Genomic DNA, 24,256 nt, shown 5'->3' with positions numbered 1-24,256 from the left:
TAGGTTGTTGACACAAGCCAACTCTCCAGTAACAACAGCTTGTACAACCGCATTCTCCATGCGAGCCAGCAATAATAAACGTGAGGATGAAGCCTGGGTTACAGGAAGAGCTCAAAAGCAACAAAGTACTACCAGCACCCTGGAAAGGAAAAAAGAACTCTGCTAACAAAACACATTTTGCTTTCAAGAGGCTCCTGGAAAAGTAAATATCGAAAGAGTCAGATACTCTGCTTTCTTGCTGAATATTCCACTCCAGTATTTTGCTTGGTAATGACTTCTTCTTTTATTTCATCCCACATGAGTATTTCGTTGGCTGAAAAAAGCATTGTCTAAATTGTACGGTTTGTGCACATGCACAACGTTGCAGTGTGCAGATGCCCCAGCACTTAAACCCTCAAGAGCCTTTCTGATGGCTTTTGAAGCCAACCACCAGGAAGCTCGTTCAAGGATAAATGTTCAGGTTTCCATTTAGCCCCTGCATAACCACATTCAGCTTTTAAGGGGCTGTTGCACACGTGCATACAACACACAGAAAGCTGCTTTACAATGAAGCTTCTGAACGATGCCTGTCAAACATCAAGCACAAGCCCATTTCTACCCTCAGGTCTACATGCAGGTGCCTTACTGATTTGTGGGAACTCACGTGCTCTCCCAAGAGAACTTGAATTAACAATTTTTCGATGTATGCAGTTGAAAAATTCAAGCTCCTGAAACCACAGTCTTCAAGGGGATCACTGAAGGCAGGATATGGTGTTGAAGTGTCACAAAGACAGGCAAGAAAGTGGTGCAATGCCCTGCTCTGTAATGCCTGCCCTTTCCCCATGTGAGTGAGACCTGAGCAGGAAGCATTGAAGAACGGTAGAAGGAATGGAGAAAATTTCTTTAAATGCCGGAGAAATACTGCAAATGGCTTTTAAAAACCTTCTGCTCTTCTCCCTGGGGCTGTCCTTTTATCTCTGGGCAGTTCAGGGTGCTCCCACACACCCCAAAGTGGATTCTGCCACTGATGCACAGCTCGCGTGGGGCTGTTACAAGGACACTGGCTGTTTGTGCCTCCACTGGGTACAAGTCCTCATGGTGGTTGCTCAGCCCTCCCAGGGATGGAGTGATGTTATCTCAGTCACTCACAGGGTAAATGACCCTCCCAGGGAGCTGTCTCTCTGGTCTGCTGAGTGTAGCAGAAGCCAGGGCCATATGCCCACTTCTTTGCTGCTCCTTTCCAGATAAGTTCCCTTCCCAAGCATCAAACCCATAACTGGAAGAGATTTTTTGACTGCAGGGCAGCTGAGCAGTAGAACAAGAGAAGGGGCTTCCTGTACCTGGCATCTCGCAAACCCTAAAGCTTCCAGTCCTAATAGAGTTATTTATTTCAAGTCCTGCTAGCCCAGATGTGCCGTCACTACAAGCATCATTAAACTCATTTGGGGTGAAATGACACAAATACAAATCAACCTGCTACAAAGAAGCAATTAATTTGGTAGAAGCAGCCTCAAGCCCACTTTCCAGTGGTGATGGGCACCTATTAGGCCTTATTGCTCTCAGCAGGAGCCTTCACTGCCCACTGTCCAACAGGCACACTGGTATCATCTCCAGCTTGCTGCCCAAAACTGCTGCCTGCACCTGACAACAGCTAAATCTCATGTCAGAGAGGCAGGACGGGACCCTGGTCCCCAGGCTGGTGTCTTCCCCCAAGACATCCCTCTCTGCTCTGCCTGGTGGGTCAGAGCTGCCCTGCAGAGCAGTGGTGGAGTCAAGATTCCCCAGTGCCACGCAGCATACTGCACACACCTGCTTCTTCACAAGAAGCAAATGGCTCACCACCCCCTAGCAGATGGTAATTTTCTTTCAAGCCCAAGTGACAAAAAGCCTTCCTGCACAGTGAGGAGGGGGTTTGTTCTGCTCCCAGGCAGCTGTACAGGCAGCCCCATTCTCCAGCGCTCACATGCACACAATCCCCACTAACGGGAGGCGACAGCAATACAGGTGCAGGACTCCCCTGACTGACCAGGCTTTCAATCATTCAACACCAAATCTCTCCAAAATTAAAGCAAAGGATGCTACTGGGCTGCCACAGGAATCCCTCTGTGGACTTCATTTAAAGAAAAATTAACTGCACCCAGCAGCCTTCCTTTCCACAGCTATTAATCCCATTGACCACACAGATGCATGTTCTGGTACGTGATCACTCCTAAAAGGAGCCTTGTCAGTCAGTGGGCATCACCCAACAAGCCCACCCCAATGGGTTTGTTCCAATCTGGAATTTTGCTTTTTAAATCTCAATGAGAAATTCCCCTTTGGACAACTGGCTGAGCTGAGCCTTCCTTAGCTCAGCATAAGATGATTAAAACCATGCTACCCGGGAGAGAGATAATGTGGAACATGAGCAATTTATCAGGGACAGAACCAAGAATCAACCCACAGAACCTCTGTTGATACTTAATACAATTGTAACCAAAAATAAAACAATTCAAATAAATTGCTCTTTATTTCCTTCTTCCCCCCCTTAGGAAAAAATATCTTAATCGTTCAGTCTGCTGCCTCTCAGAAGGAAACAGTTCTGGGGCTGCTTAAAAAAGCAGCCTCATTTTTGAGTCCTTTAGTGACAGATGACTTAAGTGATTTACAGAGAAAACCTCCAAACAAGGTTTCTAATCAATGCTCTGAATCATGCACAAGGGTGTATTGTCCAAAGTAGGAGAAAATTGGCTTGTAATGGGAAGAATTTAGCAGCCCATCTCATCAGCTCCACTCAGCTTCCAACCAGCAAACCTTCCAAAGAGATTTAAGTTATATCCAGGCTCTTTAAAAACAAGAAGGGTGCACACAGGTTACTATCCGGGGGAACAGTCAGTCCAGGAGTGCTGTTCAAGCCTTGGTGCCAGGCACCACTGTACTCCCATTAAATATTCCCTTCCCGAGAAAGCATCACAACAGCCTTCGGGCAGACTCGCACGGCATTTCAGCCCACACGCTGCTGCGTTAACCCAGCCAACTGCCCAGCAACTGTGCATCCCATCAAACAGCCATTCCCGACTCTTCTCTTCTCTGGGTTCACAAAACAGCTCATAAGGGGAATGAAATGAGCAGAGGACACTAGGTCAGGCCGAGGTCTTGCATCCCTTTTGTGCCTGTTCTCCGGATGCAGTCAAGACAGCGTTACTTCCCACCAGAGGCACACACAGAATTAGTGGCCTTTTCAGGACCGTACCTTGATGTCTGTAAGGAATTATGAATCTCTGGCAGCAGGTTTAGTTTTTACTCCTCCTGCTCCCTCAGTGCAGGATCAGACCCACTCTGGGAAGAGCACAGAGCAAACAAAACTCTATCCTAGCAAACTCCACCAAATTATCTGAATAAAAGTGCTTTGGCTAAAATCCTGGCACAGCTGATTGAAACAACACAGATAATGATCAGTCTAGGTGAGGGAAGGCCACTGCATTACTGACACATTACGTGCCTCTCAAGTATGTCTCTCCTGGTATAGGAACCTTCTTAGAAAACTTTCTGCAGTTAGAAAGAAAACATAGCTCTGACTTATAAACTGGTACTGACAAGAGATTCATTCTATAACATGATTCTGCATTCTGAATTTAAAAGAAGAAAGCAACAACTTACAGCCCCTGAAAAGCTGCTGAAATACCAAAATCATCCCACAAACTTTATCTGTGCTTCACCGCATCCATAATCCCCTTTGCTTCTACAAGGATGCTCATGAAGTAAAGATTATTCATGTGAGAGCAGCGCTGGATCAGGCCATCAGGCTGTGGTTCTTGGAGGAAAACTGGCACGTTCCTTTTCCTCTCCTCCCCCTGTAGGTAGACATTTCTCAGGGTCTTATTCTGAAGGATTTCTGTATTTACATGAGCAAGGAAAGGGAGCCCAGAAGTCAAAGATATTCAGAAATAGAGATGCACGAACCACAAGAATCCATAGAGAATGTATCTGAATGGGCAGCGTTTCTGATCAAACAGGGAGCGCAAACAGCCGTGCCTCCGGTGAAGCCAGATATTCATATGCTAAGCTACAGCTCTCCCAATAAACAACACTGGTTCTTCTGCCGATAAGCCTTCTTTTCAGAAGGCCTGACTACATGCCTGTAAAAACGCACTTGGAGATCAAAGACATGAATCGAAGAGGCTTTCAAAAAGACTTCCTATGACATATATATAAAAACCGGATTTCTATCCTTAAGCAAATCGAAAATGCCAAGAAAATTGCGACATAAAGCACTGCACATCCACTGGGGCAGCCCAAAGTTAAGGGCAACACTGCTATTATTAACTCTATGTCATTGAAAGCTTTCCCCCACCTTCAGAACCGCAGGCTGTAAGGACACGGTGGCAGCCTTTACTTTGAACCGTCTGGATTTTTGTTTTCAGTTTTGTGTCAACAAACCTCAGCATTTCATAACGGGGAGGACAGCCTCTTAAAACACATCTCAGCAAGGTTCTGCATGGATGCGTAGAGAGGGAGAGGGCTTCAGGGTTATCACGGTATGCAAGAGAGCCGAACGTGTTAGCAAATATTCCCAAACATTAACTTCCAAAACACTCGCTTTCTTCCAAAAGAAAATCTATTTATATCCTTCCTGCAGCGGCTCTCCAGTCCCCCACCCCCTCACCCATATGAGCTGCTTTCTGACTTTTAATAGATCATAGCCAATTTCTGCCGGTCCAGAGGGAGGGAGACGCACCGCCGGCTCGGACAGCCTGTGGAACTACCTATCTATGATTAGTTTACGCTCAAACTCCGGTGGGTACGGCCGGCTGTGGATACCATATTGTGTGCTTGAACCGAGCAGGTGGGGATGCGAGTGCTTTTTCGCCTTGCCCCGCTCTCGCCACGTTAACGCTTCGATCGCCGCCTGCACACCGGCACCCGCCGGGGAAGTTTGTGCTTTCCAGCAACTTTAAGTCCGTTCCTCGCCCCGCCGCTCCGGCGACCGGCAGGGAGCGGGAGGAGACCCCCGCGCCAGACCGCATCCAGCACGGCCCGGCCCGGCACAGCATCGCGCCGGCCGCGAGCACCGGCAGCGCCCGCCGCGGCCCCGCCACTGCCGCTCCCCCGCCCGGCGCCGGCAGGCCCCGGGGCGGCCCCGCGATGTGCCACCGCGCCGGGCCGGGCCGAGCCGCGGGGCGGGGGGTCCCGGCACTTACGTGTGCTGCTGGGGGAAGCTGTAGCCGTGAGCGGCAGGGACGGCGAGGAGCAGCAGCAGGGCCAGGTGGCCGCAGAGGGCCGGGGCGACGGGCGCCGCGCTGCCGGTCGGAGCCGCCATCGCCATGTTTCCATTAACGGCGCGGCGGGGAAGGGGCAGAGGCGGCCCCGCGGGGCGGCTCCCCCCGCCGCCACTCGTGCGGCAAGTCCTCGGCAGAGAGGGCAGCGCCGGGCCGGCTGCGGGCACCGACCGCCGGCCGCTCACCCGCTCGCTGCCTCTGCGCGACGGCCGGCACTGAGCGCCCGCGAACCGCTACTTTCCCTCAAATAGGCGGGCAGCCGCCAGCCCGGCCCGGCCCTGCCTCCTCCCCGCCCGCCTCCCTCCCTCCGGTCCCCCGCGCCGCTCCGGCCCCGCCGCGCATGCGCTCCGCTCCGCCGGTCCCAGCCCCGGCCGGGGAGGTGCGGGCGGGCACGGGGCCGGGGCTCTATCACCAGTGTCGCCCCCACCGGTCTGTGCCCTGTCCCCCCCCGGCGGGGCAAACGTAGGCGCCTCTCGGGTGGGTCCCTGCCTTCCCCACCCGCGCTTGACCTCGCTGGCTCCTTCCCAGGTTCCCGCGGGTGTTATCCCTGCGGATCGGTCGCTGCCCTGCTCTCCGCGTACCGCGTTTTTCCTTAGGGCCACTTCCCAGAGACAGATGAATGTATGGGAATCCCCAGTTACCTTAACTAATAACAGCAGCAGCGCTGGCTGTTTCCTGTAAAGCACACTGTGACCTGGGGAGCTTAATGAGCACAGTGAGAGAGGATAGGCTAAAAACTCAAATAAACAATTGATAAACATAGCCCAAACCCCGCACGGTTTCTGAGCCAGACTTCTCAAGAGCTGGACTTTGCAACACTCTCTTCCGGAAAGCTGCCTGGAATTTCATCTTCTCCAAATCCAAACCAGAGTAGCTGAGCTCCATTGAAACAGGCCACTAGCAAGTCACGGTGCCAGCTGGCAAAGGCAAGAGGCAGGAACACTGACCACATGCTCTTATCTCCCTAGATAGCCTAAACCTGGACAATCACGGACCGTTTGTAGCTAGCGCCCTCTTTAACTCCAGAAAGGTGTCATACTGACAGAACGGCCAGTGTCTGCACAGAGCTCTTGAGGAAGAGCCTCATGAACCATACATCAGCCTTTATACATCAGCAAAGGTGCTTTGGCCCTGCTCCCTAAACCAGTAAGGCACAGCAGCAGTACAAGAGCCCTGGGCAGTGTGGATTTAAAAAATCTGCAGGTTTAAAAGCCTTCAGGCTTGGGAAGGGAGGATTTTGATGGGCAGAGGTCACTTCTCTGATGCACTCCATGACCTGGTTTGCAGGAGGGTTTTTTTTTCTACCGGTGGATGGAATTGCCTCCATCCTTTTTTTTTTTCTGGTGGGAAATAGAAACACTTTGGACTGACACAGGCCCAGACTCAGATTCCCCATATCTAAAAGCCCTGTCTAAAGTCATGTGGTCACATCCAGGCACCGCAGATTTCATGCAGGGAGGATCACCAATACACAAATTGGAACAATGAGGATTTGATGCATCAGCTCCAGCTCAAGCTGGTCCACAGAGACAATTCTTTTCTTAAGGAGGCAGAGGAACAATTCATGTTGGACATCAGCAGTAAAACCACACTCAAATCCAGAAAATCAGACTTGCAGAAATATCAGACACCAACCTGACATGTTCACCATAGATGGACATGACAGTAACTCACTACTTGAATAAAATATGTCGGTTTTCCCTCTCTAGCTCCTGAACCATGTGCAAACTATGACTTATTTGCACGCTCTCCAGGACATGATGTTTCATCCTGTATTTGAACTGTACCAGACACACACAGTTTGAGCCAGGTTTACATGGGCTCAAAACCAGTCAAAATTACAGTTACTGACCTGTCATACACAAGTTTCCAGTTTACAACCCCCACATGTGTTTCAGCAGTAGCAAGTGGATAATCTCTAGTGTATACACAGGAAACAAGACAACAATGGGATAAACAGCTTGTCCACTGTTGGCAGTCAGCAGCAGATAGTAAACACTCTTCATTGTGTAGACTTTGGCTTTCCAAACTCTTCAAAGACAAATTCTGTTGTCTGTTACATCCATACTTTCATTCCCAGAGGACATGGATTAGCATCTGTCTAACACATAAAATTTAACTCAAGATATGGGCCCACAGGGTCCAGATTTCGGGTTTCTATTCTAACATGATACCCAGGGTCTAGGAGGCAACATTATGATTGCCAGATATCCTTTATAATATGCATAATGCAGAAAAATCCCACTCTGATCCTCTGTCCTGTAAGAAAAGCCCAGGGACACAACTGTGCATTGTCACAGCTATCAAATGCCTTCCCAATCGCCTGGCATCCAACAGCTGGCTGCTGTACAATTGCAAATGCATCACATGTATGCAGCAGCCCCAACGCTGGATGCTCCAGCCTGTCCTCCTTGAACTGTGCACGTGTACAGAGCAACTCGCCAGCACAGGCACAGTGTCCTGACGTGTTCATAACAGTGTGGGTGATTTATTTCTTTGAGATGTGGCTCTCCAAAATCCTTAACAACTGTTTTGTTTTAATCCAGGTATCAATATCCTCGAGAGCAAAATTTGATCTTGTAGTCTGTAGTACTGTAGTAGGAGCAGACCTCTGGATGTTAAGTAATTACTTTCAAATGATGTTGCTGAGGTTTGTTAACAGTAAACCCCTGCCTGCTATGTCCCTGATATTATAAAGGACAATCCTGTACTGCTGAGATGAACATTTTGGTTTAGTGTTGTGCAGCTGGTTTTGTTATTTTAAATGCTTTTGACTGTGCTCAGCTCTGGAGCCCCCAGCACAAGAGGGATGTGGACCAGTTGGAGTGTGTCCAGGAGCCTACAGATATACTCCGAGGGCTGGAAGCACCTCTGTTATGGAGACAGGCTGAGAGGGCTGGGCTTGTTCAGCCTGGAGAAGAGAAGGCTCTGGGGAGACCTTAGAGTAGGTTCCAGTGCCTAAAGGGGCTACAAGAAAGCTGGACAGGGGCTTTTAACAAGGGTCTGTAGGAACAGGATAAGGGGGAATGGCTTTAACCTGACAGAGGGGAGATTTGTATTAGACATTCAGCAAAAGTTCTTCCCTGTGAGGGTGGCAAGGCCCTGGCACAGCTTGCCCAGAGAAGCTGTGGCTGCCCCATCCCTGGCAATGTGCAAGGACAGACTGGACAGGGCTTTGTGCAACCTGGTCTAAGGGAAGGTGTCCCTGCCCATGGCAAAGCCCCTTCCAACCCAAACCATTTTATAATTCTACAATGACTATGTGGTATGTGTATCCGTACTTCCTGCAATGCATACATAGGTAGGTTGGGTTGTAGCAAACCAGTTGGAAACAGTCTTAAATGTAAAGGGGCAAAATCATTAAATTAGCCAAGATACATGGCAGGGAAAAGTGTGGATTCACACTTACGTGCTGCTAGATTAACCCTGTCACCTCACCAAAGCTCATTTCTCATGACATGAATGTATACACATTTATCAGGGGGCTTCTTTTACTATTAAAATGCTCCAACAAGCTGTGCATAGTAAAGTAGCATCCAGAGCCTGCATAAAACTATGTATTACAAGACCTTATGCCAAAATTTTTCAAAATCAGTGCTGCCCTAAAAGGGAAGGAAGGAAATCAGTGGAGTCACCTTCTACCTGGTACTCTGCTGAGAATGACAGGAAAGACAACATTGCTACATACAGCATCCTTCACATTTTCTGCAGCAGGTGCTGTTACACTGGCCTGTTTGAAAGACTAACCTGCAGCAGCAAGCACCCACCACCAAGGCACAGAAACATGGGCTTGAACACAGAGTTCAAGCCACAGCCTCCACAGTGGCTTGTAACATGTCAATGTAGGTTCTCAGAGCAAGTTTGAATCCACCTAAAGTCACACTGAAAGCACCATAATCTATACAGGACACTGTGAAATTCAGCATGATACCTGTAACTGTATCTTTGCTGACAGGGCTGCAGCAAAACAGGCAGCACCACTGTTGTTCTCCCACGTCTTTTAGTGGAGAAGCCATGTAGGAGGCAGCTGTCTGAGTTGTTCTTATGGCTGATTTATTTGCAAATGCAGGTGAATGCTAAAGAAGGTGTGGGTTTAATTCTCCCTAGACTGATTGTTTCACAGGGAAAATGTGAGCCTTGGCAGTCAATAATAGCATGGACATGTTTCTTTTCTTGCTTCTTCAGGTGAACCAAGTCCAGCCTTCCCCTGCTTCTGCTGTCACACAGTACACTGGTGAGAAGCGACAGTCACCCACATTGTCCTCAGAAAGCACATCCCCTCTATGCAGACCAAGTGACTGAGAGGAATTAGGTAGTAGGCTACTTCTTGCCCTCTCTTAGCACTTTACAGTGAAATGCTGCTGCTTATGTATTTCTGAAAGCGAGTCTGTGTCCTGGGGCACAGGCTTCAACTTGAGGCAGATTGGCACAAGGAGCTGGCTTGGTACATGTACACTTAGTACATTTGTTCAGCAGAACAAATACATCACTTTAAACCTGAAGCACTTTCATGGAAATAGTCCAGGTCCACACTTGAATAATTGGTAGAGCACTTTTGCCCCCCATGGCTAAACATGTGTCTGTTACTGGAGAAAACATGTGTCTGTTACTGGAGAAAAGAGCCTTGACAAATCAGTTGTTGATTGAGAGGTTAGAAAATGTTGTTGACACCATTAAAGGGAGACAAATAAGGGGAAGAGGTAATTAAGAATGAGCAAATGATAACAGCTAATCCACATCCCAACTTAAGGTTTGCTCTTACTCAGGTTTTTCAACCTGAGCTACTCAGCTAATGATGTATAGGGTTGCTTGGTGTCAGACATTATTGTTTCAGAAAGAGAAGAAAAGAATGCACTTAAAGTTGATAAAACATATGAAGTAACTGTCGTACTTACCATGGAAAGCCACATTGCTCTAAGAGCCCAAGGAGAAAGGAAACAGCATCACAGATATTTGCAGAGTTTTTGAGCAGAGCAAATAAAAACCTGCAAGTAAGAGCAAAAAGGTGTCCTGAGGATACCACCATGGATGGGAAAGAGAAGCAGCAACAGGGACGAGACAAAAGCTATTCCAGAATCATTTCCCATCTGTCTCCAAGAGGCACTTACCTGCATGTTTCCGAGCCCGTGCTGGCCTTACATTACAGAGCCCACAGAGTGGATGTTTCAAGGCACACAGATTCTTTGCCCAAACTGATGTCATATCAAGGCAAAGGCCTGATCTGAGTCCACAACTGGAATGGATTCCTTCAACACTGTCATTTTGTACTACATATATATATGTATATATATACAGTATATATATTCTAGACAGTCTACAAAGTACATGCACTCCATCTCAAACTGGCAAGTCTCAAGCTCTTTTTGGGTGATATTCACACATACAGAGGCTGTGGACATAACTGGAAGCCTGCTTTGGGAAGGGTAATTGGGATGTGCCTGTTGACTTAATTTTAGTATTTTGTTTGCTTTCAGTACAGGGATGTGAAGCCTTATCCAGGACTGTAAACATTTACAGTTCTGTAAAGACCTAGCCTCACTGTCAAAGGGTTGATGGGCCACTGTGCAAAATCTGGTATAGTCCCACGACTGCTTTGGAGGCAGCTGGCACAGCTGGAGACAGTATTTTCCTCCAGCTTTTATCTGTACCTGTACTCAAAGCACAGATCTGATCTGGCAAAAAAATAGTAATATGGGAGCATTCAGTCAGTCAGTTTAGCTCAAGCCCAAGCCATCTGCCATTGAAGCATTTATCTTTGGGATTCAGACCACAGTTCTGCGCAATGTGAGGAAGAAACAGCTGAGGTCAGCATCATATCAAGTCACACAGCATTGCACTTAGTTACCTAATGTAGCCATGCCTCACTATTGCTTTAATTTAAAACACGGTTACTTCACACCAGTAATCAGCACTTGTTTCAGAGTTCAGTACGAGAGATACTCAACCTTGACCCACATCTAACACAGAGATGGGTTTTTCCCTTTAGCTGGGCAATGATTTAAGATTGCCTTCCTGTTAAGTGCTTCTACTGTGCTCAGCACAGCAACTGGTACTGCTCCCCCAGCGCTTTACAGTTGCTAACATACATACTCTGTGGAGGAATATATATACTCATGGTACCCCATCCTGTAAGGTGAGCACCAAAGAGACAAAGTAGCTGAGCAACATGCCCATGGACAGGCCAGAAGTCTGTGACAGAGAAGACAGAACTCCAGATTCCTGAAAACGGAGCCCTAAAAACTGTCAGTTCCTCAGGGCCTTGGCTCTGTGACTTCTCCAAAATAAATAGATTTTTCTTATTACTAAATTCAGAAGAAGACCTAAAGGAGATTTGATTAGATCATATAAATACCTTTATCATGAGAACACAGGAGTTTTTAAAGGCCTTCTGAATCTAGTGGAAAAAGACATTGTAAGAAAACCAATGGCTGGAGTTTTAAAGCCAGACAATTCAAATCACAAACAAAGTACAGAATTGAGGCGTTTCTAACTGTAAGGATGATTAAGGACTGCAAGGGCTGCCCAGGATTTGTTTGCTTTTTGAATTCTTCACATCAAGAGCAGATGTCTCTCTGGACAATCCAAACACCAGGTTACTGGACTCAGTACAGGGGTAACTGGATGAAATGCTTGGTCTTTGCTAAGCAGGAGGTCACATTAGATCACCTCATCGTCCTTTACAATCTTCAGCTCTATGAATAGTAATGCCCATCATTGTACGTTACAGTTTGTAACCAGCAAAGAACATGCTGCAGCATAGCTGGGAGACAGAATAAAGCAGAACATTAGAAAAGAAAGCCCTTTGCTCTGGAACTAAACATGTGACTGGCAATTATTTAAACTTCATCCATGTGTTTCCAAATTTCCCCCCCAAACAACATTTTAATTAGGTTTCAATTGTAGGGTAAACAAATTAAAATAATCCATTAATCAAATAGGTTCTACTGCATCCAGAACAGCATTGCCAGCATTCCTGCATGATGTTTAAATGCCCGATTGATGCAGAAATAGCTGCCGATTTGCAGGAATTACATGTAGGAAATCGGTAAAGCAGGGTTCTTCTATAAAAGGTTTTATAAGCCTGAGCGTGGGATTCCTCTATTATATTTGAGTAGCTATAAAAACTTTTGTGCTAGATCATAACATTCTGCAGTTGTGAATGCAACAGATTTTACAGGAAATCTGTTTTAGCTGTGTCTCAGGGAGTTCTTCAAATAAAGACATTGGCACCGCTCTGTGCTGCTTTGCCTGTAAAGAAGAACTCTGTTACTGTCATGCTCCATCTCAAATTTCCACATGAGTTTAAAGACCCACCCAGACATCAGGACTCCTGCGTCCTCCCCTGGGGTTGTGAACATGGCACTTGTTTGTCAGATGGGGCTCTGGATAAAATCCATGAAAAGGGATCTGAGGCCCTTCTGTTTGCATATTTGCCTAATGTTCATCATAGCGCTTGAGCACCTCACAGTCTCTAACAGATTTCTCTTCCCACCACTTCCGAGATAACAAGAAGTGTAATTCCCACATTACAGTTAGGAAACTGAGATATGGGTCACATGAAGCGATGTTCCTAACATCAAACAAGACATTTGTAGCACAGGAGGGGCTGAACAAAGGTCTTGCAATTCTGAAGAGGTGTGCCCCATTCTAGATCATCTTCCCCTCCTGCGCCTGCCTGGAATGCAAATGACAGAAAGGAAAGTGGCACCAAAAATACAAAGTCACAAAAGCAAATTTGCCTACAAAGTGCTGCCTTTATGATGGGGAAAAATTAGAGCTAAGACAGAAGCTTCATGGGGTTCTGAAAATTTCTGCCAATGTCTGTCTTAAGAATTTCAGCCATTGATTTTGCTTGTGAGTTTTGGAAGGAAACTCACACAGAGACACACATGCACACAGACGTCCTTCTCTTGGAACAAGAGCTAAAACCATAATAGCAAGAAAATGTGGAAAGCAGTGTGGAAAGCAGGCCTGCAGCAGTGTGGGTTGATATTCTGTCTTTAAATCATTCTGGCACTTGTTTTTTTCCCCTCGAGGTGGAAGTGGTAAGCATCAAGGCAGAACTGCAGTAGCCTTAAATCAGAACATGCCTCTGTTTCTGGGTTTACAAAGCAGACTCTTTGCATTCTCAAGGAGAGATCTTGGTAGCTCTCTACAGTGGTACAAAGACAGTTTCTGCACAGCTGCTTGCTATACACGAGCCAGCTTGCTTGCTTTCTCACCATGCACAGTGTAGTAGGGTTGATGTATTCTGATACAACCACTGCCTTCTTTTCTGGCCACATACAGGTAGCTCCTAAACACCTAGTATTTGAAGGATCTAAATCTATCCGGCTACATATCCTGGAGAAGTGCTAAATGTATAGTCCTGATTTTATGATATAAGGTAAACTTTGTGAATTTGTTGCTATTTTAAGAGACATTTTCTTCCCTTCCCACACCACCCCCCACCCAAATCTCTATCCTGTTCTTCTGCATCCTTTCTCTAATTATTCATCTTTCCTTCCCTTTTCTTACCTGCCTTACTGATCTCTGTAGTCCAAAGGTGAGGTGACAGTGCTGTCTTTCCTCAAATCTCCTGGCTTTTTCCCCTTAGTCTCCCTGGCTCTACCAAGCCAAATTCTCTCTCTTTATTTTCTTCTCTCCTCCCCAACATTACATGTCTCCACTTCTTTCTGTTCCCACATCTGAAATACTCCTTTAAAGAGTCTCTGTCTTCTTGTGTCATTTTGATCTTCTCAGTGCTACCGATCAGGCTATTTCAAAATGACAGAAAAACCTCTCTGGCCTGTTCATCCCTGTTAGCATTACAGAAAAGCAGGCAGCTACAGCAAACACTGAAACATCAAAAAGAGAAGGGTATGGTCAAGTGGCACCCTGCTTCCAAGCTAAAGGATGGTGAATCACTGTGTGTGCAGCTTACTGGGCAGCAACAATGTGTTGTCACAATGTTGCATGTTAATATTCCATGGGGAACGCTGAAAACTGGTCAGATCACCTCTGAAGCACTCCTTATCATGTGGTCTAAACAAGGAACCCACAAAGAAGTGCTTCCTAGAAAGTATGCCCGCCCAAGGAGACACTGGACATTATTACAGCTGGAGGAGAGGCATTGCATGTGTCTCTAGTGCAACTGTATGCATCTCCCAAGGTCAATTCTTCTATGAGCTGTGGGTGGCTGTGGCAGTTTTCCAGATGACATGCATCTGACACAGCTCCTTGAATTATGGCCAAGGTAGCTCATGATTCAGGCATGTGAATAAGCTTAATGTAGCAAGCACTTGGCAGGGCTGACGTGTCAAATGTAACAGACCAGTGAGAAGAGTGGAGGGTCAGGCCCTTCCATGTCTGTGGGTGTAAGGGAGGGGCATAAAAGGGACAGGAAAAGGTGAAGCCAAAAATGCAATTATCCCCATCACTTCTGTTGTCCCCCGGCACATTCCACCTTTCACTGGGTATCACCCTATTGCTGCAAGCAATACACACTGGAAACCGGCCAGCCCAATCACACCTTTCCTCTACAGTGCTCACATCACCCACTGCCAGGCCGTTGCAGTCCTTGCATCAAGCTGACAAGTGGACTTATGTGCTGGACACAGGCAAAATTAAGTAATGAATGGTGCTAGCAATGAAAGTAAAGGTCACAGCTGTGAAAAAATCTGGAACAACAAATGAGCATTCAGGTGAGAATATATGTACTACTTTCCTTCAGATAGCTAATTATTTTCTTCCTATATCTCCCATCTTGCCAAAAAAGGCTCCTGCCACTTCCCAGCAGAGGTAACCACTTGGTTTGTACAGTCCTTGAAGCCTGCCACATCCTAGTTTAGTGTAGGGGTTTCTGCCCAGTGGCAATCTTTTTTGCCGAATCCAGACCCTCTTTCTATGCCGTGTGCCAAATCATTCCTGAAACAGGGCAGCAATAACCTGTCTTACCCAGGGCTCAGGAAAGAGTGGAGTTTTCAGTGTGATTGACATACTTTTTCCTTCAAACCAGCCTAAGCTCCCTTTGGCTTGGAGTGCAATAGAGGGATTTGAAAAAGAGTAAAGATCTCAATGTCCATTCTGTCCTCAGTCCTCTAGAGAGGGAACTGGGAGAGATACTCCAGATAGACACAGAATGGGATTAGGCTCTGGTAGTGTTGTTTTAGGAAGAAAGGGTGCAGCAGCTCTGCTGTGATATTTTCTTGATATTAGGCTATAATGGTTAAACTAAAAGTATCAGGAGACCTTATTTCAAGCCCTAATTATATCAGAAATTGGCTGTGTTTCCTTAGGCAAATCCTTTGCTTACGTAGTGCCACAGTTTTCCAGTCAGTAAAATGTTTGGACACTTCTAAAGCACCATGATGCAGAGATGAAAACCATCACTGTCGTCACGTGGCACAATTCACTCACAGAGATTCACATATGCACGACTTCTGACCGAAGCTGATGGCCAAAGTTTGCAATGCTTTATTACATTCTAAATTGCCTCTTTATTAGTTCAACAACAGTATCTGTGAACACTATCTTATAAGCCCCGTAACACTTTCTGTTGGTATTGGCTTACAGTTTCTCAAGTCTAAGTTTGGAAGTATGTTTATCACAAAATGAATATCAATACCAAGGGCTTTTTTAAAAAAATAGCAGTATTATATGCTTAGATAGAAGGGAAAAGAGTCCTGTGCACCTGCACTGTTTTTAAACCACCTGACAATAAGGTCTCATCTTCGGCATAGAAACTGAACTATTCTGAACGTACATTGTTTGGGCTACATAGTGTGAAACTGTTTCCCCAATCAACCCTCACTCCAGGTATGTTTACCAACTGTGGCTCCCACCATACTGTAGCAAAGAAAAGAGGTATCCAGATATCAACACGATTCAAGGGCCTAGGCGACTGCAAGGGAGAGAAAGGGTATTTTCCAAATCAGTTCCCCATGAAATCACTGGAACTAGCGTTGTCCTGGGGGATAATAGAATGGATCATTAGGTGCCTTAAAAAGTTCACACTGGATTTTGAAGCCACCCTGCAAGATGAAAAATCAGTAGTTTAGGCAAATAAATAAAAGTCAGTGAATCCTCTTTAAGCTGTGAACACAGGGGCAAAAGGGCTGTTAGAAGAAACAGATTCCATTCTTCACAAATGATACGTTTTAAAACTCCCCCCCCTTCCATCTCAAATCCTTCTCTCTCTTCCCTGGTGATTTAATCACATAAGATACTGTAAATCAAATTGCTTCCTTTTCTCCTCAAGTATGAATTATCTCTTAATTAGGTTATTGGGCAAAAATGAAATGCATCCTATTAATAGCTTGGGATATCCTTTGTGTTAAGCCAAAGGTTAAAACCTATCTTTTCAGTATTTCAGGAGTACAATACTGCTCTTGCAGGCAGATGCTTTACCTATTGCTGAATTTACTGAATTCATTCTGATTTACATGAACATAGAAGAAAGTAATCAGGCCCACAGTATTTAATTTTTCTATTTCAAGCTTCTGTTCAGATAAGAGAAGTGGATTCATGGAACTGACTGACAAAGTGAGAAATCAGATGATTTTGGCTCAGGTATTTGTATTCTGTGTTTTCCATAGGTACATCACACAGCATAATCCAACATCCATGCTCATGTAAATCTCAAACCTGACAGGAAGATGCAGTATACATATGGAGCTATTTAGATGTTCTCCTGAGACACTGCTCCATCATGCTAAACAGGCATTGCTCCACAACATCATGAATTAACTTTATCATACCACGATGCACCAAGTGATGATATCACATTGGGTTGTGATGGCATCTCCTTTCGAGGAGAATCTACCCTACTCATGTACTCCAGTCACCAAGTAAGAGGAATGGAGCCTACTGCATCTTCTAGTGGACATCATGACAGTGTTGGCTGGCTTAGCTATACAGGATCTTGGATGAGACTCCTTGACTCACATCGAATGCAGATGTGGAATTGAGAGGAGCTGACTTGGTCTGACAAAGCCAGCCTGTGAGTAGAGCTTATCCCAGGTTGGCCTGGGATAATGGTAATATATGTCTTCATTTTACAGCTGATGAAATAAATGCAGAGAGTCATTGTCGACATCCAGAAATACAAACTAAGAACTCTGGTGCCTCTAGACAATGCTAACTGATATTTACTATTAAGCTTATTCTTTACTAGGAGATATTTACCAAGACTGAGGTAAGCCTCAGTTATAAAAACTTCTTCCCAGTCAAGATTTTTCATAGGATGGTTGAAAATGTCCAAGGGAAAGGGTGTGAACTTTGCAGAATCTCTCACAACACAGATTTGGATTGCCTGTTTCAAATCAATTGCTGAAGTTTACTCTTTGGAAAAGTAAAGCCCTACCCAAGATACTATACTACCTCAAACTCCCAGAGCAAAGCATAAGTAACATTTATGCTCAGAAATAGGTCCTTTTCCACTGCTAGCTGCTTTTCATGTGAGCAGCATAAAACAAAATGGAAATGATTCCTGCACTAGCTCGTGTGACTCTACTTATAACATCAAACAGGAACCCGGAGAACAAAACATTAGTTTCATGCTAGCTACAGTAAACAACATTAGACTGGCTGAGAGCTGTAGTTGGGTCCCAGGCAAAACCAGGTCTTTGCTAAACAACATCAACACAGTAACTAAAATGTGAATAACTAAATCATACACTGTGAAAACTGAACCACCAAATGAAAGTAAAGCTCTGAATTATTTGAATGCTCTTCAAACCCAATTTAAATTTCACCCACTACTGAGACCTCCATTTACTGGCATCATAACTAATAATGGGAATGCTGCTGAAACGTCAGTTTTAGCGAGAAGCCCATTAAGAGAATGAGAAAAAGAGAGACATCATACAAGAAAACCAGCCGTTTACAACATGGCATATAAGCTTCTTGCATAGAAATACAAAATAGCTGGAAATAAAAAGCCAGGCAGTAAACTGTCCTTTTTCCAACATATTCAGTAATCACATCCATCCAGAGCTTCACACAGGAAGCCTTGAATATAAATATTCTACAGCAGATGCTGCACTGGCATTAAAGTTCCCTGTTGGGGGACTGGATGATTCAAAGGGCAGTAGAAAATCTGTATGTCTTTAAGATATTGGTCTGAAACCAGCCCAGGTTAATTCTGGTATGAAAGTCATTTCCATCTGAGAGGATTTTTTAGCCAGCTGGAAATGAGCTGGAGGTCTCTGTCCCAGCCTCGGCTGGCAGCTCTACAGAGATGCTGATATATCAGGGAGACTGATCTGTTCCTAAATCCTACCAAGGTTTGTGGTGTTGTAAGCATGGAGCTGTTTAGGAGGCAGGCATTGCTGTTCAGTGCTGTGCATGCACGCTCTTACTCCAAATTAAAGGTTATGGAGACTGAGCAAATCCCTGCATGTCAGCTGAGTTGCATGCACATCCCTATCCTTTGCCCCCAGCTGCAAGGCAAAATATACCAGCAGAAGCCACAGCAAGAAAAATCCTAGTGCCAGAGGCTCAAGCGGCACATGGCTGTTTGCACATACCCTCTTACCCAAGGTAAATTGCCCCTGTTGCTGTCTGTGTCCAAGTTTGCTCAATTATTTAACCAAAGCGAGTAAAGAAGGCTGCACACAGGGCTAAGGTTAGGCTTCACACATCATGGCCAAACATTTATAGAATGCTGTTTTACTTTCCTTGCTCTGCTATAGTTCCTGCCAGCAAGGATCCCAAAGGCCCAGAGAGTGCTAGAACATTCCATGTCTTCTCTAAGCACTGCCAGCTCTGTGACCTTGAGAATTTTCAGTTTCATATTTTCCCACATTACCTCCCACCAAGCATTTTCTAGCCCATTCCCCTCACGTTTTGTGCTTTTTGAAGGAATTGTCTAGCAGATTCTTTGAAGTTAACAGCATTTCTGATGTGTCATAAAAACCACCTTTACCCTGCATGCAGCCTTGCTCTTAGTCACTGGGGAGCTGGGAAACTATGCTGAGGGTCTCTGCAAGCAGTCTACCCCCATAAGAAGCTGGCAGCCCCAAGAATGACCTCCCCTTTGCTCATTTGTTTCAAAACATGGGACCGTCTTATGAAGCTTGAGCAGTCAAAGAATCCAACTCTTTGATAGGAGATTTTTATCAACAGCTTTCAAATGTCTAAACAGATGATAGAAATGTCACACACATTCATTTTACCAGCTCTTACTGACCTCACCATAGAGAGTAATTAGGTTAGCTTGGCATGGGCTGTTTTACGTACAGTTCCCTTGATCTTTTTATTTATAAGTCTTGGTAGTTCAGCCTATTCCATCAAACTGTCTTTTATAATAGGCTCCACAGGGCTCAGTTCCTCTCTCACAGGAGGGTAAGGCAGGAACGTTTGTATTCAGTGAATGCTGCCAATCCAGTTTGAAACCATGGTCCTAATGGTAAGAGTCAGTCCCCATAATTTGGTTGAGGCTGAACTAAATGAGTGATGCTTTCATGGTTGATAACTCTCTTCATTTTTAAGCTGGGTTGAGATCCTCAAACATGAACAAATTGCTAGCAACACAAAACATTTCACTTGCACTGGCTTGTCTGCTGCCCCTTGCCTATATCCCTAAAATATGCCACATTGCACATACTATACTTGTTAGCACAGTCAGGAGTCATAAGGGAGAACTAGCAGGAGCGTTGTTAAAAGGCCTGGTGGTGAAACAAGATTCTGGTGCCATTCAAGAAGTGTAAATATTAGATTGTAGGAGGCATAAAAAGACTGAGCTTATGCCCATTACTGATACTGCAGAAAGTACAACTCCAGTGTCAGCATCCAGCAAGTTGGGAGCTCCCTTATCCCACTGGAATGCAAATTATTTGAACCTGGTAATTTATTAGGTTCACATTTTTTAAACATAAGTCAGCATGAACCTGATTTCTCAGCTTGTAAACTCATCAGGGCAAGGACAGCCTGCAGAGCTGAGTTCAGGGGATCCTGATCCCAAATGCTATTACCCAATAGCAATAATGAGAAGCCAGTGACACCTTGTGCATGCTTGTAGCTTGGTTTTGTCATCATCATTCTCCTTAAGACAGCTTTACTCCATTCCCATCTCTCATAGATTGATCTTTCTTGCACAGATTCCCTCCAAAAGGGTTATGACATCTTTCTGCATATTCTTAGTGTTTTTATCCATTAACATTATCCATGCACAATTCTACATTTCTAAATGGCTGACAAGAGCAGGTCACATGCTTCTCTGCTGAACATTAAGAGATTTGCTTAAAGCTGGGCAGGGATGCTTATCCTAAAAGAAGCCCAACTCTCAGTATGCATTGTCTATCCAGATACCACTTGGCAGGGTGAGGTTAAGGTACAACGCGCACTTTGGTGTTGTCTCCAAGGCATGAAGACATCTCACTCCAGAGATCTGTGAACTGTGCATACGTAGCTCATAGACAACAGCTGGCCCATGTCTGCAAATTAGCTCAGATCAACCAGTTTCATTCTCTCTACTTCCCCAGCAAAATCCTACTCCAACAGTAATTAACAGGTTTCCTCATTACTGCTCAGCCTCTCTTGAACTGCTGGAAAATGATACGCTCTTTGGCAATTACAGTATTAGTTTGTCAAGGGCTTCCTACAGGAACATGGCCTGAATGGAGGCAGCCCACTAGCAGCTGGCTATGTACAAGGCTTGGCAGGAAGCAGTGGAGGAGACCTGTGGAAGATATGGACTGCAGCCTGGGATTTGGACGCCTGACGAAAACATGTGCACAAAAAAGTGACATGAGAAAGATCTCAGCTGGAGTACCACTCACATCCCTCTTTTGGGCCACCTTTCTTGACAGGGTTAAAAATTGCAATAGTGATGGGTAATATAGTTCAGTTTAGGGGTTCAACCCTCTCCAGTTTTGACTCCCTCAGCCAAAGGGGAGCAGTGGCCTAAGAAAGTTTGCCTTAAACCCATGCAGGTGAGTGCTCTGAGCACCTCTACAGGCACACAGAGCTGTCCTCAGACCATTTCATTAGCAATAAAGGAAAGTTTGATGTGCCAAAGCCCTCACAGTCCCTTGGTAGCTGTTGGATACAGTAAGTTTTGCCTTTTACTATCTCACAGGGATCTCAACAGATTATGAGCAGTGGTGGCAATTTTTGTTATATTGTGAGGTGTCCAGAGGTTCTGTTAAGGGGAAAAAAGAAATTTCCTTGTCCTCAGGGTTCCCATGCAGCCATGTGAACTTCATAGTATCAGAATCCAGAAGGCAAACCTGAAAAATTCTGAATTTGTCATTTTTAACCCAGCTGGTGAAATTCAGAGCTCTAACATTATTTGAATAGCAAAGATGGATAATATTACTTGATTTAACTTCTTAGTATGCCCCTGGGAAACGTAAATACATTATTCACTGTTCCAGAAACTCCAGAAAGTTCCCATGTAAAAGCATGGACATTACTAAGTCTTGGAAATTAAGACTGGAAGAGACCTTGAAAGAGTATCTAGCACACTCCTTGGCCCAAAGCAGGAATAACTGTGTCTAAACCTAATCCTCCATGGTCAGTAGCTCTAACTGGGGCTTATTTAGTGACAACTTGAACATACTAGCTTTGGACAGCAGTTTCCTTATATAAAAGAAGCCAATATTTATAATTAGTTGACAATTTTGATTTGCATAATATCTGCTATAAAATGTTCAGTTGTTACTAGGATCCACATTGCCCAACTACTAATGTTCTTATATTATACTTTTATCCCTTTAGTATTTGTAAGTTTCTCTTAGCAAATGTGCTCTTTTATTCTTCTTGGCAATGTAGGAGCACTAGTTGGTTACTTCTGTGTGCATTCCTGGCACTGGGGAGGAGACTCTTCCGTTGTCTAGTAAGACCCAGCCTCTGAATATGGCTCAGTGTCTGCCCTGTACTCTGTCTACAGACTGCTGGAATTAAATCCCAAGTAGTCTCTTGAAGCAAAAAGAAACAGGTGGTGTGAGAAACTGCAGTACTAAAAGCCAGTATAAGTACTGCTGAATATGTAAAGGAAATTATTTAAAAGTGGGTTGTCCCATCTCAGAAGTGAGCAGAAACCCCTGGATGCTTCTGTCCACTCTCACCAGATCCACCTGCAAACAATATAATGAAAAAGTACTGTTTGGATGGGTTTGATGACAGTTTTATGTGCCCCATACATTGTAGCTTGGTCTGCAGTAATCAGAATTCACATCCAAAAGTTCCCTTTGGTTTGGTATCTTTACTGCATTTTCTACAGGAGATTAAGGAGAGCACACAGACCAAACTGGCCCTGTGCAATCAGATTTGATCCCTCCAATATTATACAAGCAGCCCTTGCACAGTTTATGTTATTTATGCCCATTCAGTAGTGGGCTATCCAAAGTGTAAACCCCACATCTTTCATCAGTATAAAACAGGTTATGGCTCCAGTCCAAAAAACAACAACCCAACTACAAAGTATCACTGGCCTGGTGGCTTATATTCTCCCGCTGACAGCCAGCTTTTAATTCCATCCTTGTTCTTGCATTCCTGAGAAAAAGAACCGTCAGAGCGCTCACAAATCTGGCCTAGTAGTTACAGCAGTAGCTTGAGACATATGAAAGCTGGAATTTACACTTTGCTTTGCTATTATCTTCTCTGTGATGCTTCCTTTCCCTGGAACCATTTCAGCTATGCCCTATTTTTTGTCTGGTCACCAAGGCTCTGATGTAGTAGTCCTAATAAAAGCAACACAGTAGGTACAGGCACTGCAGGCTCATCTTTGCTCAGCAGTGCAATAGTTTCTTGGAAGCAAGCAGTGGTGCAGATTATGACTACCTTTCCTATCAAAGCCAGCAGGAGAAGCCTGCTACAGAACAGGATGACACTGCAGTGTCATCCTACTCAACATGAATGAGTCTTGGTGCAATACCCTTCTGCAGCAGTTTGCCCAGTACTGCTATCTCTGCCTCAGAAAACTTAAGCTGAAGACATTGACACTAGGTCATTAGTCCAGAATGCAGTGAAAGTCTGTTTCAGGGCTGGGTTAGAGAGCTCCCAGAACCTGGTCCTCTGGTCAGACCACATCTCATTCTTCTTGTCCCTCCAATACAAAATACTGAGGCAGAAAATAAGCTTCCAAAATTCCAGAACAGCAGTCACAGAGCAATTATAAGCATTATCTGAAAGAAACCAAGTAATATCTGTCTGTTCAATAAGAAGGGGCCCAGAATACAATTCTTTCTAGTGGTTTGTATAAGACTGCCCAAGGATGGCATTCAATCTGCCTTTGTCACGCTGTGGTTTGTTTATTGCCTTTGTTGTATGCTTTCTCCCCCTACAGCATTTGCCTCTTATGCCATCTATCTTCTATCCTCTTATCATCAGATTGAATTATTTTGGTCATTTAATGTCCTGTAATCTTTAGATCTAATTCTTCTGAAGGAATATTGTGTGCCTAAAAATATAAATATGTATTACTGTTAGCAATGCCTGCAGTTAAGATTGCTCAGCTCTTTCTCACATATGAATGTCTTGTGATGTCTCTTTCTCACATGTGATGTCTTTTGCCATCTCCAGGAGAAGTGTAGTAAGGTTAACAGGAGGGACCAGAGTTAGAATGGCAAACTAAGAAACACAAAGAGTGGGAGAATGAGCCCCAGGACTGGCTAGGAGTGCAGAAGGAAGAAGTCAGGTTATAGGCCAAGATGTGTGGGTAAAGATGAGATGTGTGGGTAAAGCTGTGTGAGAGCAGAGAGCTGGAGAGGAGGGAGAAAACTGACCGAGAACAAGGGAACTAGAGCACAGACCTGAAACTGCAGCCATCCCTCCTGTGTTACCTATCCTCAGTCATGATTGTGAAACTTCCTGAAAGTGTGCATCTGATTATTTCTTTATCCTTTATTTCTGCATCCTTTAATGCCAGGATCACCTGTCAAAGCAGTGTTACCCTGTTAGCTCAAGTGACAGAAGCCTGCACTACAGAACTGAAAAACAAACTCTTGATGCAAGGATCGCTACAAGCCTTGCTCCACTGTGGATCTGAACATCAACATCTTGCTGACTGGGGGAAACCATCTCTTTGCTCTAACGAA

The 24,256-nt window shown here is 45.0% G+C and overlaps 1 protein-coding gene across 3 annotated transcripts in view; it reads right to left on the bottom strand.

Moving 5' to 3' along the window:
• Nucleotides 1-24,256, bottom strand: part of CACNA2D2 (calcium voltage-gated channel auxiliary subunit alpha2delta 2) — a 232,951-nt gene that overhangs the window by 199,965 nt on the left and 8,730 nt on the right. For 2 of the 3 annotated variants that reach the window (XM_057407708.1, XM_057407709.1), the window contains exon 1: nucleotides 5,157-5,355. The exons of the other annotated variant lie outside the window; for it this stretch is intronic. In XM_057407708.1, coding sequence (XP_057263691.1) covers nucleotides 5,157-5,281 — 125 coding nt within the window. In that variant the 5' untranslated portion in view covers nucleotides 5,282-5,355. Of the gene's footprint in view, nucleotides 1-5,156; nucleotides 5,356-24,256 lie in introns of those variants that run through there. 3 annotated transcript variants of the gene reach the window in all.

The sequence above is a fragment of the Pezoporus wallicus genome, unplaced genomic scaffold (genome assembly GCF_028554395.1).
Source record: "Pezoporus wallicus isolate ANWC-B61680 ecotype Strahan unplaced genomic scaffold, APGP_CSIRO_Pwel_v1 contig_3568, whole genome shotgun sequence".
NCBI classification, from domain to species: domain Eukaryota; kingdom Metazoa; phylum Chordata; class Aves; order Psittaciformes; family Psittacidae; genus Pezoporus; species Pezoporus wallicus.
Note: the sequence above shows the minus strand (reverse complement) of the source record. Positions and strands in the feature narration are given on the sequence as shown.